Source organism: Stegodyphus dumicola, chromosome 1 (assembly GCF_044657685.1).
Source record: "Stegodyphus dumicola isolate Sdum_Otavi_A_Nest chromosome 1, ASM4465768v1".
NCBI lineage: Eukaryota > Metazoa > Arthropoda > Arachnida > Araneae > Eresidae > Stegodyphus > Stegodyphus dumicola.
Window position 1 is genome coordinate 2,613,027 of NC_140768.1, and position 19,699 is coordinate 2,632,725.

General features: G+C 32.6%; 1 protein-coding gene across 4 annotated transcripts in view; it reads right to left on the reverse strand.

Moving 5' to 3' along the window:
* Nucleotides 1-8,646: 8,646 nt before the first annotated feature.
* Nucleotides 8,647-19,699, reverse strand: part of LOC118201230 (peroxisomal acyl-coenzyme A oxidase 3-like) — a 60,863-nt gene continuing 49,810 nt past the window's right edge. For all 4 annotated transcript variants that reach the window (XM_085812293.1, XM_035373289.2, XM_035373288.2 and 1 more), the window contains exons 14-16: nucleotides 18,650-18,782; nucleotides 17,200-17,354; nucleotides 8,647-9,888 (exon numbers count right to left, since the gene is read on the reverse strand). In XM_085812293.1, the coding sequence (XP_085668419.1) occupies nucleotides 9,772-9,888; nucleotides 17,200-17,354; nucleotides 18,650-18,782 (405 nt within the window). In that variant the 3' untranslated portion in view covers nucleotides 8,647-9,771. The remainder of the gene's footprint in view (nucleotides 9,889-17,199; nucleotides 17,355-18,649; nucleotides 18,783-19,699) is intronic.

Here is a 19,699-nt window from a genome sequence, read left to right on the forward strand (position 1 = left end):
TAGAAATAGTCGATAATAAATAGAAATTGATTAAAAGAAATAAAATAGAAATTTATAGTTGTATGAGAGTAGACGATGTGTGATTCCATATGCAAAGCTTAGTAGTGAAATAACTATTCATATATAATGAGACAAATTTTTTGCAACTTCTGTGGAATTAATAAATAAAAAAAAAGTGAATCTGATCAATGTTGCAGGGAATAAAACTTTTATTTTTTCTTGCATGCCTGTAGCTATGAGCTGTAATATATGCTACGTTTTCTACACATTGCCTCTAACCAAAGGCCTAACTGAAACAGCAGACAGCAAAGTGCTTTAGGAATCTCTCCAATAGTTACTTTCTAAGTTCTATAAGGTAAAAACCAAAATATTGCACATTCTTTAGTATTAAGCATTCTATGCATAGAAAAGAAAATACCTTTTTAACTGGCATTTAATTTTTCATCATCATTTAACATACATCAACAATTCTATAATAATAATTTTTGTCACTTTAATCTAAATATTACTTAAGATATTGTATCAAAATGAGGTTCTAGGTATGAGCATAATTGGTAATTAGGGCTTGGCCTCCAGCTGCCCTAATGATCAGCTTACATTCATCATTAAAAATGGAGCTGATGAAACTTTCTTCATTATATATGGTATAAAATATCTGATGTTCTTATGTCATTCTTTCATCCTTCAAATTTATGTTAAATCCAATTATGATGCCATTTAATAAATTTCAAGATATCTTTTTTGTGCTAACTGCCAGAGTAACAAACAAAATTAGAAATTTCTGTTAAGAGTGGTAATGGGAAGATTATTTATAAAGGAAAATGCAATATATCTATTTATTTTTTTATTTTATTTATTTATTTATTTATTATTATTTTTTTTAAGGTTTATTTTGTTTTAAGCAGTTTCTCCTTACAATATATACAATTCCTAAGTAACTTTGATCCAAAGCTTCAAAAAATTTGCTATTCCTTCCATTTACATTTATTCAATTGGTATTTCTTTCAGAGAGTTTCAGAGACGAAAAGCATGTCATTTGGAATATTGCTTACACCTGTTCTCATAGTTTGGGTGAGAATTCAAAGTGTGGTGAATTCTTATATGAACTTTACATGTTAGGTAACACTTCCAACATGTACTTGGTCAGTAAAATCTGTTGCATCTTCCCTAGCTCATCCCTAAGCAAATCTGGTTGCTTTGTGCATTTTTCTACAGGAATATCATAATCACTCACAATAATAGCCAGGAGGTTGAATTTCTTTACTGGACGACTGACAGTGATTTATGTTCTGGCTTAAAATATCTAACCAATGTTTCATCCTTTTTGATTACTGGAGACAGAAATATTTCAGTTTTATTTTTGTTTCTGTAATACCGATGCCGATAAATCACTGTAGCTTTTGATATTCTTTGACAATCTTCTTTTTTTCCCTGCTACATGTGTGTTGCTACTTTTCTTGCAAAGTATACACCAGGCCCCACCCCAGATTCAATTTCGAATACCTGCCATTCAAAATGCTATACTACACAGGGGACAGATATTTAGAATTGATCTCAGGGTTATTTAATTAATGTTTAAAATGTAAAGAATATTTATTTAAATGTTCGATCTGATAGACCTTTTTTATGAACTATAAGTCTGCATTGTGATTTCCATGATACTGTCTAACCATACTAGCGAGAGCAGTTTGGCTGAGAGCCAAGCTGGGTCAGTTTAATTGAAGGGGTGTGGGTGAAAAGCGTGTGTATTTTTCCCTGTCGGAGGTCGTAGTGGTTGTAACAGGTTTAATATTGTTATTAATCTTTTGCGCATTTGAAATAGATGAATAATAAACAATGTACAGGTTACTGGCAATATTGAAACGCAGGCTCGAGAGCCGCATGCATTTTCTCGCGCGAAGCATGTAATTATTTTTTAAAAATAAGTTTTTATACCTTTTCTTCTCTTGTTTGTATGTTGCCATTTTTTGAGTGTAAAATAAAAGTTATTGCTGTGTTCCATCATTGGAGTTTACTTCAAATTGTTTAAGAAGTATCACAGGGTGTGGGTGAAAAGGAAAAAAAAAATTTTTCCTCTCCAAGGTCGGGGGTCATTTAGTGCTTTCTCTTACAATCATTGAGCATCACTGTTACTGACCTTCTTTTACTTTCAAGTCGTCATTTTTACGATGAGTTCTAGTGTTCCAGAAAGCTCTAGAAATAAACCTTTCTGCAGCGATTTTAAGAAATTAATGAATAATGTGATTCAAGTTTGTGATTAAGAATCACAATTAGGAAGACTGACCATTCCAATTACACAGCCAAAAATGTAAAGGGGGAAAAGGTATGGAATGTTTAATTAAAACTAAAATAATTTTTATGCAACCTCTTCACATTAAATTGCTTTATTTTATTTATAGATCATTTGATTATATTAATAAATATAATTTGTTAAAGAATATTTAACAGATAAAAGTTTTTCATTCAATGTTTGAAAAAATTAACTAAGATGCATTTGCCAAAGGGCCTGGGTTCGAATCCCGGAGAAGGCATGGTTGTAACTGTCCAGCTCTTCATAGGAAAGGCGATGGTGGACTACCTATTAGGTGCCTCTATAATAAAGAGACCACCACATCCGGTCTTGTATAGATTAATAGACTGAGTTAAATTTGTAATTGTTCACATCTAAATTATTTTGAATTTAATTGTTATCTATTAAATATTATTATTAAATTAATATTATCTATTAAAATATTTATAAACCGATGATGAATTGTATTAAGACAAATAGTTTACTATTACAGTTCTTTTAATAGTTTTTCTTTGAAATGTCACAATCTGATGTTTGTATGCATTTTAATTTAATTCTATAATTTTAAAATTTCACAATACATCAGCTTAAAATATAATGCCTTAAGGAGGGCAGACAAAAATTTTCTGTTGCACAGCACTCAAAATGGAATTTCATTTAAATCATGAAATGGAAGAACTATTTAAATCTAACCAGGCTACTGCACTCACCCCTATATCACTGATAAATATGCACACTTCCGCCCCAAACCGGATGCTTACATAAATATGGAATACGTGGTCGGATAGTAGAAGGGTTTTTTTTTGTAAAATTTCCTGCAGTATTGATTTCCGTTCCTCTTCCACCACTTTTCAGAGTCCCTCGATCATTGTGGGATTGGGCTTAGAAAGAGGTCTTTTGAAGTGAACAAAGGCACAATGGATTTTATGCATTTTATTTATTTAAATTTTTTCCCCAATGTTTTTCAGATGCTGTGGATGCTGATGTCGTTTCTATCTTTTGAAGGTAACTTAGCTGTGGGAACGTGTTCTTTCACTACCGACAGATGGCCTTGTCATAGCAACTCCTTGAAATGCCAGAAACGTGTTCTGGCAGACCATAATCGGTCACCAGCCAGGTTCCTGTAGTGCTAATATTATACAGGAGTGGTTTGAGGAACATGAAGGCAAGTTTACTTTGCTTAGATGGCTCTACAATCTCCAGATCTCAATGTCATTTATCATTTGTGGGATGGTTGCTGAAAAAGGCATTGAACATCTAGATCCACAACCACCAATCTCCCCATAATAGAAAGTGCCATTCATTGAGCACAGTCTTGGGTTTCAAATGTGACTTATCAACATCTCGGAAAGTCTGTGCAAAGAAGAATCGGTGCGGTATTAAAGTTGAAAGGTGCTCCAGTGAAATATTGGCAGTGTTGTTAGATATTTCGAAAATAGCTATGGAACTGTCTGGTAATCTTAATTTCAGTTTATGTATTTTTCAACATTGATTAATTATGCAAGTCCCTTAAGTTGTTCACCATTGTGAATTTTCCAGTTTAACTGAAATGGATAGTTTCTAAAAAGCTTGCTTGCCAGAGATGCCACATCAGAACTTTTTATCTGCTGCTAGGTTCTGTTTTCTATAGATTTTTTTTTTTCTAATTATATGTTCATTCTTATATAAATACTACTATACTTTTAAGAACGTTAAAATGACACAAAATTAGGCAAAACTCCACACTTAAGTGAGCTGCATATTGCAGTTTAAAGAAAGAGAACTACGTACATAACTGGCTTGATCCACTCCATACTGAAAATAACAATCAGTTGCTAATCACAGTAACACAGCAGGAAAAGGAATGTTCTTATAGGAATCAAATAATATGACAGGTATGGGTAGGGCTAGTTACAGCTTGTTATATTGCTTAAATACATTTCAGCAAAAGCAGTTTCATTAAAAGCGACTGAAATTGTTTTTCTTTTATCCAATACAAAATTTTAATTTTCTGAATATTTTTATTTTTTGTCCTTGCTTCTAATTTTTCGCATACCTCTCGATTAAGTCATTATCCCCCCCCAGGGTTATATGCATACCATAAGTTGAAAAGTGCTGATCTACAGAAATTTAGGATTTAATTTTAACCTAACAGCCAGTTTTCTCCATATATATATATATATATATATATATATATTTTTTTTTATGCGGAATAAACTGAACCCCTGTAGCAGTTTAAAGTAAGTACTGATTGCATTTTTGTTGAAAAACTGAGAAAACACTTTCAATGAATTACACTTAAATTATTGGAAAAAGGAATACACAAGGAACCAAATGGTTTTCCTCATCGAGAAGTACATAATGTTAAAAAAAATTACTGCTCATAGGAAATTGAAAATATACAAATTAAACTACATTTGGTAATGAAGCACTATTTTGAAGATTTTAAAAAATTTTAATATTCTGCCGAATTTTATCACAAGGCACAAATGCTGAGCAGAAGCTTCGTATTTTATAATTTTTTTAAAAATTACTTATCGATTATTAGAAGCTTTTTTGGTACTATTTCATTATCCACCTAACTCAAGGATTACAAGACCAAGAATCACCCAGCAAAGAATGATGTAGACATAGTAGGCAACTTGGAATTTATAAAAAATGTCAGATCACTAATAGTTGCATGTGCATTACACTACATGTAATGCCACCATCTATCTCAGTGGTGGTATTAATGCATATTTTTTAACAGCAACAAGTTGTCAAACAGGTTGATCTGTATGTGGAGAGCAATGCCAGTTTGCCTGCAATGCTGAGAATTCTGAAATTCTCTGACCTTTTTTTTTTTTTTAAGATAACTCTCTGTACACATGGGCAGAAGAGTGGGAAGGTTAAGTGTTTTATTGTGGATGTTTGTTACATTCTTATTTAAGTTAATTTGCTGCTGTTACATGTAAATTTGGGTGTTTTTTTATGTTTGTTTTATGCAGTTTTTACAGGTTCATTACTGATGTTTCTTGAGTTTTTAATTTTGTTAACTTGTTGCTGTTTTAAGTAATTTTCAGTATGCTGCCATTTTTTTAAATGGCGACTGTTTTCCACATGCTAAGTTGGTGAAAAATTAGTCGTCAGTGATTGGCAACTTTGTGGGAGGGTCAGGCGGATAATGTGACAGTTACTACTTTTTTCTTTCTTTTTTACTACCTCTGTTCCAAATTAGTTGTTACATTTAGGTCGAAAATTCTGTTCCAAATTAGTTGCTACATTTCAAGTAGGTGGAGTCATAAATAACTTTGAATGCAGTTTACTAATCGACAGCAGTAAAACTATGCAATTTACTACAATGAATAAAATGCTGTGTACTAGGATTTCATTCTCAGTTTTTACTTTCTACAAACGTAGCACTTATTTTGGGGACAATTTTTTCAAAGCAAATTTACAGGGTTAGCACGCTGTTAAGCCACGTCCCATTTTGTAAGTGCCAGTACAGTATAAAGTCTTTAATCTGGACCTCAAAGCTACAAACTTTCTGTGCATGCATAAATGCATAATGCATTAACGCATGCGCATAATACGTTTACGCATGCGCATTTAATGTATAACGGACGGTATAGGCTACGCTAAAATGATCTAATTATCTATTTCAGTTAATGTTGCAGATTGCGTTGTTCCTTAATCTTCTAATTGGATCCGGCTTATTATTTTTTGCAGACTGTTAGAGCAATTTTATGAAAAGTAAGCTTGAACTTTCGATTATGTCAAAAAGAGTTTCCGATTCTGGAGCTGATAAAGGATCTACAAAGCGAAAGCATGTTTCGATGTCCGTCAAACAAAAAGCAGAATTGCTGCAAAAAATGGATAAAGGCATGAAGAAAGTGACAGAGAGGTTAGTGAAAACGAAAAAATTTTGATTGAAAAGTTAATATTTTTAACTTTATAATTTCTGCATGCTATCTTACCAGATTTAAATTGATGATCTATAACCCGTAAAAAACTTTAATCCGGAATCGCCGAAGTCACGATGAGTACAGATTAAACACTTTGTACTGTATATCAGAAAGATCATGTTTATGTGATTAAGGCAAAACCTCGAGGGCTGTCTGCATAAGGGAAGGGATGCCTTCGTGGAGGACTTTCTAAAGGAACTGGCTCGTATACACGAGACAGATCACTGAATTCACCATTCATTAGCTACAAGGTAGTTTTATGTGATTACTAATGGAAGAGTCCTTACGAAATGGGGCGTAGCTTAAGTGTGTGCGAACCCTGAAGTTTATAAACTAATATGGTATTGATTTAAGGAGGGAATGCTTGGTAAGTAAATGTTGTTGATTGATAACGCAGCACTCTGAAATTTCTGAAGAATGTTCAAACTAAATCATAAAACCTTCAATATCAATAATCAGTACAAAAGTATTCAAATGTAGCAACTAATTTGGGACAGAGGGAGTATAATATATGTATAGATGGGAATACCATATTTACTCACATATTTCTAGGCCTTGTAATCTTTTCTCCTAGTTTTTTCAGCATACAATTTAGAAATGTCCGATTTATGGTAACAACTTGAAATGAACGCAGAAATAGGAAAGTATTTTGTGTACATAAAGAGAATATTACTGAAAAGGTAAGTCCTTTGAAATATATATTATAACATTAGCCTATCTTAATGCATGCTTTTTAATGAACTGTGTTTATTGCTTAAGCCATTTTTTCAGAAATAGTATACCCCATATATTTCTACCATCCAGTTTTAAAACGGGGAAAAATAGTCAGTAAATAATGTATAAATATACTGACAAGCCAGAACATTACGACCATCCCCACATTTTTCAATGCACTCATCCATTATGACATGGAGGATATGTGATTAAGTGGGAATGATATTTAACTGCTGCTGGAGAAGGTAAGGAATCATCCTTGCACTTACTTTTGAGAGCGATGGTAAAAGTTGCTGATTGAAACGAATTTGATGGAGGGCAGATTGTAATAGCTTGAAGACTGGGAACAAATATCTTTGAAACTGTGCGATTGGTGGTTTGTTCATGATCTGCTGTCATTAGTATTTATGCAAAGCAGATAAATGACTGTGAAACCAGCAGTAGACACCAAGGTGTTGGACGTCCTCGCATCATCAAAGTAAAAGGATGAAAACAGTTCCACTTGGTACAGCAAAATCGGCACCAGACGGTGGTTCGGCTGCAATACAATGCAGGTCCAAGTACCACACGGTTCAGCGGATACCACTGAATATGGGACTGTACAGCAGACGTCCCACTCATGTGCCTCTGTTGATTACAGTGACTCCCAGAAGTGTTTGTACTCTTATTTTCATTGAAGTAGGGCTCTATCCATTAATTAAAAGTAAGCTTTCTGAATGAGATTTTAATAATAAGATCTTGGAAGATAGTTGGCTGGTTGGATGGATAATAATTTCTCATTCATGATGTAAGTGGTCATCTCAGGGTACACCATCTTCCAGGCAAACAGTTCCTTCTCCTTCCTGCACAGCAGGTCATATACAGGCTGGTGGTGTCGGTATTGTGCTTTGCGAGATGTTCTCATGGGTGGCTAAGTTATGGTAGCACAGACCACAAAAGCTGTGGACTATTGCAGATCAGTTGTTCACTGCATCGATTGCAGCTGTTTTGCGAGTTGCAGTTGTTTGATGTTACATGGCATGTCTTTTTTCCAGCAGGACATTGCCCCATGTCACAAGGCTGAAATTTGAAATTGTGTTGGAGTGGTTCGAGGAGCATAAGGATGAATGTCTTGGCCACCGAACTCACCGAATCTTACCCCGATGGAGAACGTTTGAGATGTCATGGAGCGGCAGCTCAGAGTTCAAACAGCACCATGTCTGAATATCTCGACTTTGCGTGACCACTGCTCAGACATTAGGTACAACCTGCCTCCAATCATCTACAAAGTACTTGTGACATCAATGCCACAGCGAGTTGCAGCTGTTTTGCAGGCCAAAGGTCATACAACAAATTACTTAGTAGGTGGTCATAGTGTTTTGGCTCTTCAATGTATATTTTTTTAGAAGAAATTGCAAATTCAAGCTTGGAAACTTATTTCTTTAGTTTAATTCCATAGGAATTATATTATTACGGCCTTTATTATTTGCAGTTTAATTCAACACACATAACACAAATTATTTAGCAAGCATATCACATTATTCCCTTACATGTTTTGTTTTCAACAAGGATAAATTTTCAGAGGATTAATAATAAATAAAAATCTTTAGAAATAATTTTATATTGTAGACAAATTTTAGTTCAGCATAGCAACAATCTGTAAAGACTAAATGAAGAAAAAATTAATGGACTTTTCTAAGAAACATGCCACAGTTTTTAAAATATATCAGACTACAGAGCTTTGATGTAACAAAACATAATTTATTCAATAATTTTAATATGCTATTATTTACATAATATATAAAACATTTTACAATATGGCATATAACAAATATGTTACTTTTTAAACTATTTCCATTTATACATAAAAAAATATTTGATAACATTACTAACTTATTCAAAAGTTATAAAATATAAGTGAATGTTAAAACGTATGCACATACATGTACACAAATTAAGTGATTATTCTGAAAATGGAAAGTGAGAGAGGTACTGTCAGGAACATACTTGCTAACTGTAAAAGGTAAGAATAAAATTTTAATAGTATATGGAAATATATTTAATTTTTTCATTTCAGAACAGACAATGAAAAACTGGGAAGAAAAGGTTTTTACTTTCCACAAGATAAAGTAGATGCATATTTTAATTTTTTCAGGCATATAAGATAAAACTGCAAAAAATAAATTTCTACATTTTTACAATATGCTCGAGATGCAAATGAAAGTCGCTTGTATACTTAATGGAAGATGAAACAATAAAAAAAGTAAACATAAAAAATTCAACATAGTCTACGATCATAACTTTCAGAATAAATGATTATTATTTTGGATTCATTTAACCATTTAGAAGAAATATATTTAACATATAAATTACTAATTTTAGCTCAGTACAATTCTGGAATGTATTATATAGATGTCTTCATCTTTATATTGTCATTTCTTATATATGCTTCAAATAAGGCAGCACTTTTATATGTCATTATTTCATCAGTCTTATGGTTATTTCTAGCTTTAACCAAGATCATATCAGGCACTTAACATATGATGTTAGTCATCTTCTTCTTTATATTGTTAAAATAATTTAATGTTAAATATTTCAAAAGAAATGGAATATAACATTCCTTCTTCTGAAGTTTTATTGAATTTAAAATTTATTTTACAAAAATATTACATTATCTATCTAATTCTTTTTAAAATTATGAGCTATTAGGCAAGTTCAGCAACTACTTGAAAAAGTTAACGAGATTATTTTCTAAATGACATAAAAATGTAGAAAAACATATACCTAGCTGCCTTTTCTAAAAATATAACCAAAGTTTAAAAATTTTTATATCTAATTAAAATTTTGCATTATTACTGTAACATATTATAGTTTAGCTTTTGGAGACTTGATTTCAGGTTTCTCAAGAAATTCTCTCCACCAATAAGGCCTTTCCATAGTACCAGGTGTGTTCATTATGGCATCTTGCAAATGTTTATATACCTAAGAAGGAAAGACAAATAAATACATATTTACATTAGCAGAGAAAAGGTTAGTACAACTTCAGGCAAAAGTTTTTTTGAGCATCTGGATGCATGTTATAAAGGAAATATTCAGGGCATAATAAACAATACCTCATTGTGAAAAAAATTTCATAAGAATAAAATATTGTTGTACATTGATGTTATGCAAATTGTATTTTTAGTCACTGAGTGCAAAGGCACATTTAGTTAAAATTTTAAGTGTGCGCTTGGAGCTTCAGTTAATAGTTACTAGTTTCCAACGACGCAATAGGGCAAAATTCAAGTTTGTCGAGTCTGTGTTCCTCAGCCTAAATTATGTTTTCAGAAGAAATTAAACAAGGTTCAGTTTAGATTGCATATCTGTGATTTCTTCTAGTTCTGCTGAAAGTGCATGACAGCAAGCCAACAGAATACAGTCCCTTAAATAATGATGGAACATACAGAATTTTGTGGTCCTTCGAGTATGGAACTGCATTGCAACAGGTGAGTTAGCACACTTCTATATCTTTATGATTAGCTAGAGGAATTTACAAAGCTTCAGACGAAGAAGCATGTAGCTAAGGTAACTAAACTAGAAAAGAAAATTACTGTGAGTTATGATTCTGCTGATTATGTTTTGTTAAAACTTTTAGATCTAAATTAAGTAATTTAATAACTGAAATTTTGGATATTTCTGGTAACATTTTTGTAGTTTGTGAAGAGAAAAATATTGACGAGTTTATTGAAGAACAAGATATACAAGATATTACTGATGCATTTTTATTTTTGATGCTAACCAGAGTTAAGGATGTTAAAGATGTCAGTGTCTTATTAAATATCAAACATTTGCTTACCTATGCTAACTCTTCCAATATTTAGTGGTAGTGCTGAAGAATGGTTATCATTTAGTGATTTATTTAAAATTACAAATTACCAGGTGTACAAAAATGCAACATTTAAAGTGTTCTTTAAAGAGAAATGCATTAAGTATTGTTCAAGCTTTAACCTGGCTTAATTGACTTTAAAGATTTTCATAAGAGAGAATTACTTTCATCATTATCAAAGAAAATCTTAAGTTTAACAAATTTACAAACTGAAAACCCCAGTTAATCATTTACATTCCATGAGAAAATTCGTATGTTCATTTGAGACTTTGAGTTTTAAAGTAGAACGATTTGCCAATACTATTTTGATTTTAATACAGTAGAAGTCCAGACATCCGCAAAGCTTGGGACCAGAGGTTGTGCGCATTTTAGGATTTTGCAGATTTCAGGACAGAAAAGATAAATGATAATATTCAGACTAAAAGTGCAAAATAAATAAGGCATATTAGATACATTTAATTATTATATACATTATTGCAATAACTTATTATATGCATTAAATTATTATTACATATATAAATTGATTATATTATTCATTGTATTATATATACACAGCATCGAGGTTTGCCGATTTCGTCTCATGCAAAGATTTCCGATTTCGGATTCCGGTGTTAGAATCACTGTTACTGAAAAATTTCAACAGCTTTTCTTTATTTTTCCGTATATCATACACAATCATATCGCAATTCCATATGATTCTGCTATAAACCGAGGAGTAGCACCTGTCTCCATCTTTTGCAGAATTTGCACTTTTTGCATTACCTTCAATGCAACGTGTTTACGTTTTTCAACGTTGCAAGCAGTAAAATCATGAGTGTGTTTCTTATCTGTAAATGTATTAAAAAAGGGACTGAAATTAAAAATATTCCTAATTTATCCACAAAATATACGGATTAAAAAATAAGGCAGCACTAAATAATCTCATGAAATAACAAAGCTCAGAAAATACAGCAATGTGAATCGTGAACTTGAAAGAAGAGTTGAGTGAATTGTCTACTTTTCTACATCGATGCAGATCAGAGGGAAAAAAAAATTTATCATGATGTCAATAATTTGGTATTTCCGTTATGACTCATTATTATTCGGTAATTATGACGTAGTTATTCAGTAAGTATTTTTTCTTCGATATTTCGTACTCAATGTTGTGGTTTCCCGCAACGCGGATTTCAGGTCGGCAGATTTTCGGTATTTGACTGTAGTACAGTTTGAATTAGATTTTTTGAGAGGATGGTTGGAATGAATTTTAAAGTGAGAGGAAACACCAATCCTTAATGATCTTTTAGAATTCTTAAAATCTCATGCTAGAACTCGACCTCACTAGATTCACAGATTCGCGCGCAGTGCAAGAATTATAAAGCCAGTCATTCAGTATTGAAATGTAATAAGTTTTTAAATCTTAATGTTCCGAATTATATTATGTCAAGAAAAACAATCAGTATTCTCCCAATAAGCGATCTACCTTACTTAACTGTGTACCTTACTTAACTTTACTTCATGGATCGATAGGTGTCGCCACTAAAATTGCTGTTTTTACACTTTTTCTTCCGCCATTTTATTCAAATTTGCAGGATCAGGTTTATTATTATTTAAGATTAAAAATTTTTATGTCTTGCAAAATATTTATATTTTTTTTCTGTGTTCTATGCTGCATATAAAAAAGTGTGTGAATAAAAGGGTGAAATATTTTTTAAAATCAGATTAGCTCATTTAAATATTTCAATGAATTTCTCAATATTAATATAACTAAACGTGAGTTCCTAAATGTTATGGATCTAGATTATATCAAGAATTTTTCACATATAGTGAATGAAACAGGCAAGACAAAATCCACCCAATTTTGTACTGCTATATATAGTAATTTCAAAACCTACAATTTTTTGTAAGCAGCGTATTAAAAAAATTGAATTTAAAAAAGATAAATTAAACATTGTTGTCGCTTAAGATAAGTTATTTCATTTGCTTCTTATATTTACTCTTTGTACTGTAAACGTGAAAAAAATTCATTTCTATTTGACAGTAAATTGATAACAAAGATTTGAAGACAGCATTTTAAAAACTCTTCGCAAATTCAATGGAAAAATTGCATGTGAAAGAAATGCTAAGCATAAACATTGCTTTCACAAACAAAATAGTCTGAAAAAGATGTGCCACTATCTAGTATAAAACTAATTAAGTAACAAAATTCGGTAGATCGCCAGTTGGGACAATGCCAAACAATCTGTATTTTAATTGTTTTGTTTTAAAGCTTTGGAGTGTAGAAGTATCCATAAATGTAAAAAGTGCTTTAAAAATCACATCTGCATTTTGACAGAGCCAGAAAATGTGTAAAACATTTCGAACAAATTATTGGTGACTGCCAAGCTATTTTTCCCTGGCATGGAATTAGTTGGTTAAGTCCAGAGAATATTGTGAGCTCCAAATTTTGTGTATCTGACTTTAATTTTCAGCATGAGGTTTTATTAGATATAGCTTTTATTAAAGTGTTAAATTTATCTGGTGATTTGAATTGTGTAGAGCACTGCTTGATCCTGACAGAGAAGCGAGTTTCATTACAAAGAGTGTGCAATTGAGTTAGGTTTATAGAGATGAAATAAATGCAAAGGTTTTTATTTCATGTTAATGATCGCCGAATGCGAAGCCTAATGAAATTGCACAAATAATTTTCATCCTGCATTTTTCAGTGAAAGTGTCATTTTTAACACGAGTATTTATTATCAATAGAATTACTGGAGCATGGCCGCATTCTACATTGGAGGAATATAATGATTTAGTATTGACAGATCTAACATTCTACAAGAGTGTGCTTGCTGGTATACACTTTTAGGCATGGATATCGCTTTACCATTTCTGGAAGGTGAAACGATTAAATGTGGAGAAGGTTAACCAGTAGCCTCTTGTTTCTGAACTAGGATGGATTATTTTAGGTAGTGAGAATACTTCAACAGAGGTTAAACCTATATGTATAATATACAAGTGGAGGTGGAGCAGATGTTGTCTGATTTTTGGAAATTAGATGCTGTATCTACACTTGATATGCTTACCAAATCGGACAGAGTATGTGAGAATAACTTCAAATATACATTTACAAGAAAGAAAAGTGGTGTAGTATAAATACAGTGAAATGTCCTTTCATTCTTTGCCTTCTTATTTTAGAGATTCGAGACAATTAACTATGTGCAGATTCAAGTCTTCAGAGAATTCACTTTTAAAAAGGTTTCAGATGTATAAACAATATAAAGATTTTATGAGGAAATACCTTGAGCTGAGAAATACGGATGAGTATCTGAGAGAGAGAATTTTAGTGATTCTGCATATCACATACTTTATCATCTTTCTTATATTGGAATCAAATACCATTACTAAGTTGAGAGTCGTTTTTGATGCTTCAACTAGAACAACATTAGGACTTTTATTAAATGACCTTTTGGTGGTTCTGCCAAGAGATCAGCAAAAGCTATTTCCAATTCTTCTATAGTTTAGAACTTACAAAGTTGCAGTATGTGCCAGTGTGGGAAAGATGTTCGGACAGTTCGTTGCATCAGTGGATGAAGAGCTATCTAATAACACATTTAAAGAATTAGGCGGATGACCTCCACAGTTGCATAGGTGTTGGTTGGAATATTCTCAGTTGAGGAACAAACAGGAAGTCCACAAAGTTTCATCAGATACAATATATAAGGTATTTCATCCCTTCTTGCAGCTTGTTTTTCTGGCGTAATTGGAAGCTCTTGGGAGTAGCAACGGGAGCAGCCAGAGCATAATGAATTTCAGCCAAAGGATAGCGTATTGTCTTACCTATCCTGCTCCGAAAGAAATCTAATGATTCTACAGTGGTCCACGAACTAAAATGAGTGGACGGTAATTTATTTCATGATTTAGAGATTGGATCCTTGCTTTCTAAGTGGGGAAAGTGGGGACCTAAGTGGGGAAGAATAGAAAGAAGTTTTCCTTCTTATATTACCGAATGCCTTCCTGGTGTAACTGGAACCACTATTGGCTAGCATAGCAAGGTTGTGAGTATTGGCAACAAATGGTATGCAGGGACTAAGCCAAATTGTACTGTCATCTGTTAGGTGCTCAATGCTGTTGCCAACGACAGGAGTAAAATTGCACTACTTGCCACAAGGAATTTCATGGGCTTGGGCTGACTACATCAGACAAATGAGCATAAATAACAACAAACAAAACATTGGATAATTTTGGCAAAGCATTCAAACTCACAGACAAGGCCTTTCAAAATGAAGTAATGATACAAAAGTATGAAGAGATAAGTACAGAGTGTTTTTATACATTTCTAAAAGATAGTCAGAGCATATTTTAAATTTTCCTATGCTTCCTTTTCTTTTCAGCCATTCTTTCCTCAATAGTCATATTTTATTGTTTAATTTCTCAACTACAACTGCTAGAAATGATAGAAACCAGAACCTTGCATAAACCTCGCATAAACATTATTTGTGCAATTTCATTAGGCTTCGCATTCGGCGATCATTAACATGAAATAAAAACCTTTGCATTTATTTCTTCTCTATAAACCTAACTCAATTACACACTCTTTGTAATGAAACTTGCTTCCCTGCCAGGATCAAGCAGTGCTCTACACAATTTAAATCGCCAGATAAATTTAACACTTTAATAAAAGCCATATCTAATGAAGCTTAGGTTGACTGCTAGTATAATATTTTGTAAGTGTGGATTGGCAACACTAATATTCTGTTTACCTAAGCATTTTAGCCATTTGCAAATTGTTATCCTGTGGTACTGTTACTTTTTTTTCTTCTTTAAGTTAAGTACGGGGTTTGTGGATTTGGAGTGAGTGACGATGACACTTGATGAAGTATCGAAAAACAATTTATTGGCCAGTATTATTCAAGACAGCTCCAATAATACGCTTACAGCCGTCGAAGGACTACTATAATCACGCTGAAACAATCAGCCTCCAGGCTACAGCGGTGGAGACAGCTTCACAGCAAAGCACCAGAGCTCTCGACACTCTCCATGCAACAACTCATGATGCACTCCACGATACACTAGAGTACAGCTCCCCACCCAGTTCGGTTGTCCTCGGACCTCAATGCACTAAATCGCAATACACCAAGTTACTCTCTTGATGCACTCGACAACCTACTTGGCATTCGCTTGCTGACTGACTATCAACTCGATCGACTCTGCACGGACTGACTCTTCGCGTACCAGCAGGGTTTATATAGCTTTTGGCTTGTGTTCGAGAACATTCTGGGCTAAACCAGTAAGAATTCGCTCCAGAAGGTACTCCAGCTCCATCCATTTATGGCATATCGCCAATTTTGTTGCCAAATGTGGCAACCCTGCCTTCCCTTGCCATTTTCTGGCAACCCTAAACCTGCTTTGCGGGGAAGCTATCCTACCGTGCCTGGACATTTCGTAACAGTACTTTTGTGATAACTATCTACTCACCTTAAGAAGTTCAGACTAGACAGAGGTGCACTGGAGTGGAATTGAAGCTAGATAGACACAACTTGGATTGCATTTTTGTAGGTTAAATTGAAAGCCTTTTAAGCATCAGTGGACAGTTTTTTTTATTAGCGAATACATCTTCAACAAAATTTTACTCTTTGTTAATTGAAGTTCAGTCTATAAATCTGATTTCTTTTAGATAACCTCTGTAAGATAAGGTTATGCAGCATAAAGAAATTAAGCCATGAATCTTATAAACTTAAAATTATGTTAAGCCAAATTTTATAAGCTTACTGCCCTATGGGTAAAGGAGCATAGCCTAGATGTGAGTGATAGGATTTTTGCTTAACCTGCAAAAATCCTATCACTCACATCTAAGCTGGAAAGATTGTAAACACTAAGCTGGGAAGATGGTAAAGTTATGTTTATGCGAGGTTTATGTTTTGAAATTTATTCTTCTGGATAAAGTTTGATGCACTGTGATGTGATATGATGTAGTTTGTCTCCTATTCTGGACTGGACTGCTCAGAATCACACATTATTTTCAGAAGCAGTGCTGCCCATCTATATATGTGAAGGATTTTTGAGTGGTAACTTCAACATTACTGAAGGTATTTTTAACCATTCTGTATGTTGATATGGTACTTATCAGAGAAAATTAGTGTAACCAATGGTACTTAAATCATATCTTGAATTAGTTATAGATGCTTCTGATTGCTTTAGCTACAGAAAATAAGAGGTTCATACTTTTTTACGTCGATCTGACCTTATGTGATCTTAAACAAATACGGCATGGTTTTATATTAGTAACAAGTTCTGAGCTACGATAGCTATTTTATGGTACAGAATGAATGCTCAAGTTCAGCTTTCATTTCCTTATTGACTGTGATTGCTCTGGAATTTCAATGATCCAAGTTTTTTCCATCTTATGCTGTTCATTTAGATCAAACAAATTCCCAGAATAAAATAATATTGCAATATTATAAATAACTTACTTGGCCGTCTGATTTTCCAAGGGCAGAGTTCAAAATAAAATCGGGAGGAGCAAATACATCAACCAAAGAGACAGCTTCATTCTTTAATTCTGTGCATAAGCGTAAAATGTTTTCTTTAATTACAGTATTTGGTAAACTACCAGAGATGAAGCCACCTGAAATAAATGTAACAATTTTAATATTAGATATTAAAATCCGTTTATCATCCAGGAGGAAACAATAAGAAAGTACAGTATATTAGACTTTTCATGCATTGTGCTAATTAGGAAACTTTTGCACTCATGTTCATCTAGGGATAAGTAGCTGTAATCAATTATGTCTCTACCAATTTCAAACTAATATTCATTACAGAAGATAATCATATGTTTTAAGTGTGTATCTTTAAGCATATCTAACAGTTTTTAAATCTAAAAATTGTTTTTAGCACTTCAAACTTATATAATGTGATTTACTGCTATTGTGTTTGTCACATATTCATAGCAGATATACTTTAAGTATATTCTGAAAATTCCTTTCAATAGAATTTCTTACAGTTTTAAAGACATTTCAAACAAACATTTTTTTGTCAAGTCCTCTGACACCTCTGTCAGATTCCTGCAAATATAACAGAACAAGATAATAATGTGATAATACTGTGACATGAAAAAATGAATCTCTTCCACCATACTAACGAATTTCTCAACAAGCTTTCAGGTTAGAGCTGGGAAGGAAAGGGACATAACAAATCTATTTATAAAAATCAGCACTTGCTACAGCTGATTATAGTTCATAGATTAAATAAAGAGAAAATTATGCAATATGTATTTATTTTAGTGGTTAATGTTTTTATGTATGGTGGTTACCATATTATTGTGCCATAGTTTAAATTCTGAGTAAATATGTAGTTTTTGTGTGGCAGGGGCACTTAAAATAATGGTAAACGAAAAGTCCTCTTGAGATTCTATAACCTCTTGAGAGGTGGAAGACCCTTAGATCCATCCAGAGGGATGTTCTCCATCAAAACTGGGATGGAATTTCAGTGTTGTAGGTGTAAGATCAGTTGCACCATGTTGTTGTGCACCTTGATCAATGTTCTTGTTGAGATGGCCTAATAACTGATGGATTTGGCCTTTCCTTATGAATCCTTAAATAGCAAAGTGTCTGGCATTTAAAAATAAAACTTATTTTCCATTAATGCTCATAGATTACATGTTTTGATGTTACATATTCATTTAATACATATGAGTTTCATTTAATAAATGAATATACAGTGTGTTCGATATTCATTTAAATTAAATAGCTCCTTAAAAATATGATTCCTGTCTTATATTATTTACAAAAAAGTTGAATTTTACTTATCACAGCAAACAATCTGTATAATTAAGAGTTCCAGATTACTAGAGCTCCAGTGTATTTTGGAAAATCTAATATTCAACTAAGTAGTAATGTATTATATAAGAATTTTATTTACCTGCATATAATATAGCTAGATGCTTGTCAATGGTCCACAATCCATATAATCTTCCTAACTTTATCAGGATCAACTTATTTGAAGGATTATTTTGTTCCATTATTAATTTTGCAAACCTTTTCAAGGCTACCATCTACATAAACATACACAGTTTTACGAATATACAATAAGATAGCAGTAATAATATTTTACAATAACACAGTACAAGATTTTACAAATAATGCGTTGGCTAGTAAAATTATTATCAGTTAAAAGAATATAAGTTAAAAGAATATAATCTAAATGGAGTATCAAGATTCTAAGAAGTCAAGATATAATGGTGCTGACCAATCCATTTATTGCAAACTGCAGCATGCTTTATCCATCCATTTATTGCAAACTGCAGCTGCAGCAACTACAAACTATCTATTCACTACATTATTTTTTTAATATACTAAAACCCCATTTTAACTGATCGGCAGTATTGGAACAATCACCCTTTTGAAAGTCTAGATTAAAATCCAAAATTTAGGCCTATGAGATGCAGAATATGCGATGTGTTAACAGTCTGTTTTCACAACATATAAGTTGTTTAAAAATTGTTTAACTCCTAATTTAAATAAGAAATCTATGTCATTTTGAAAATTTAATAAAAAAATAATAGCTTTCATTTATTTATTTACAGACTATTACTTTTTAGAAAATATTAAATACATTGGAACTTTATTTTACAAAGTTACACTTTATATCATATATGCACATACACAGAATATATAAAATATATAATGAAAGAAAATTTGAAATGTTTTCAATTTTCTGCAATATCCTCTACATTTTCCAATGAACTCATCTGAATGACGTGGAGGAAACATGATTAAGTGGGAATAATATTTCACTGCTGCTGGAGAAAGTAATCTTTCTTGTACTTACTTTTGCAAGTAATGGGAAAGGCTGCGGATCTAAGTGAATTTGATAGAGGGTGATAGTAATGGCCTGAAGACTTGGAGCGAGTATCTCTGAAACTGCATGACTGGTAAGTTGTTCGTTATCTAGCATTGTTAAAATGACAGT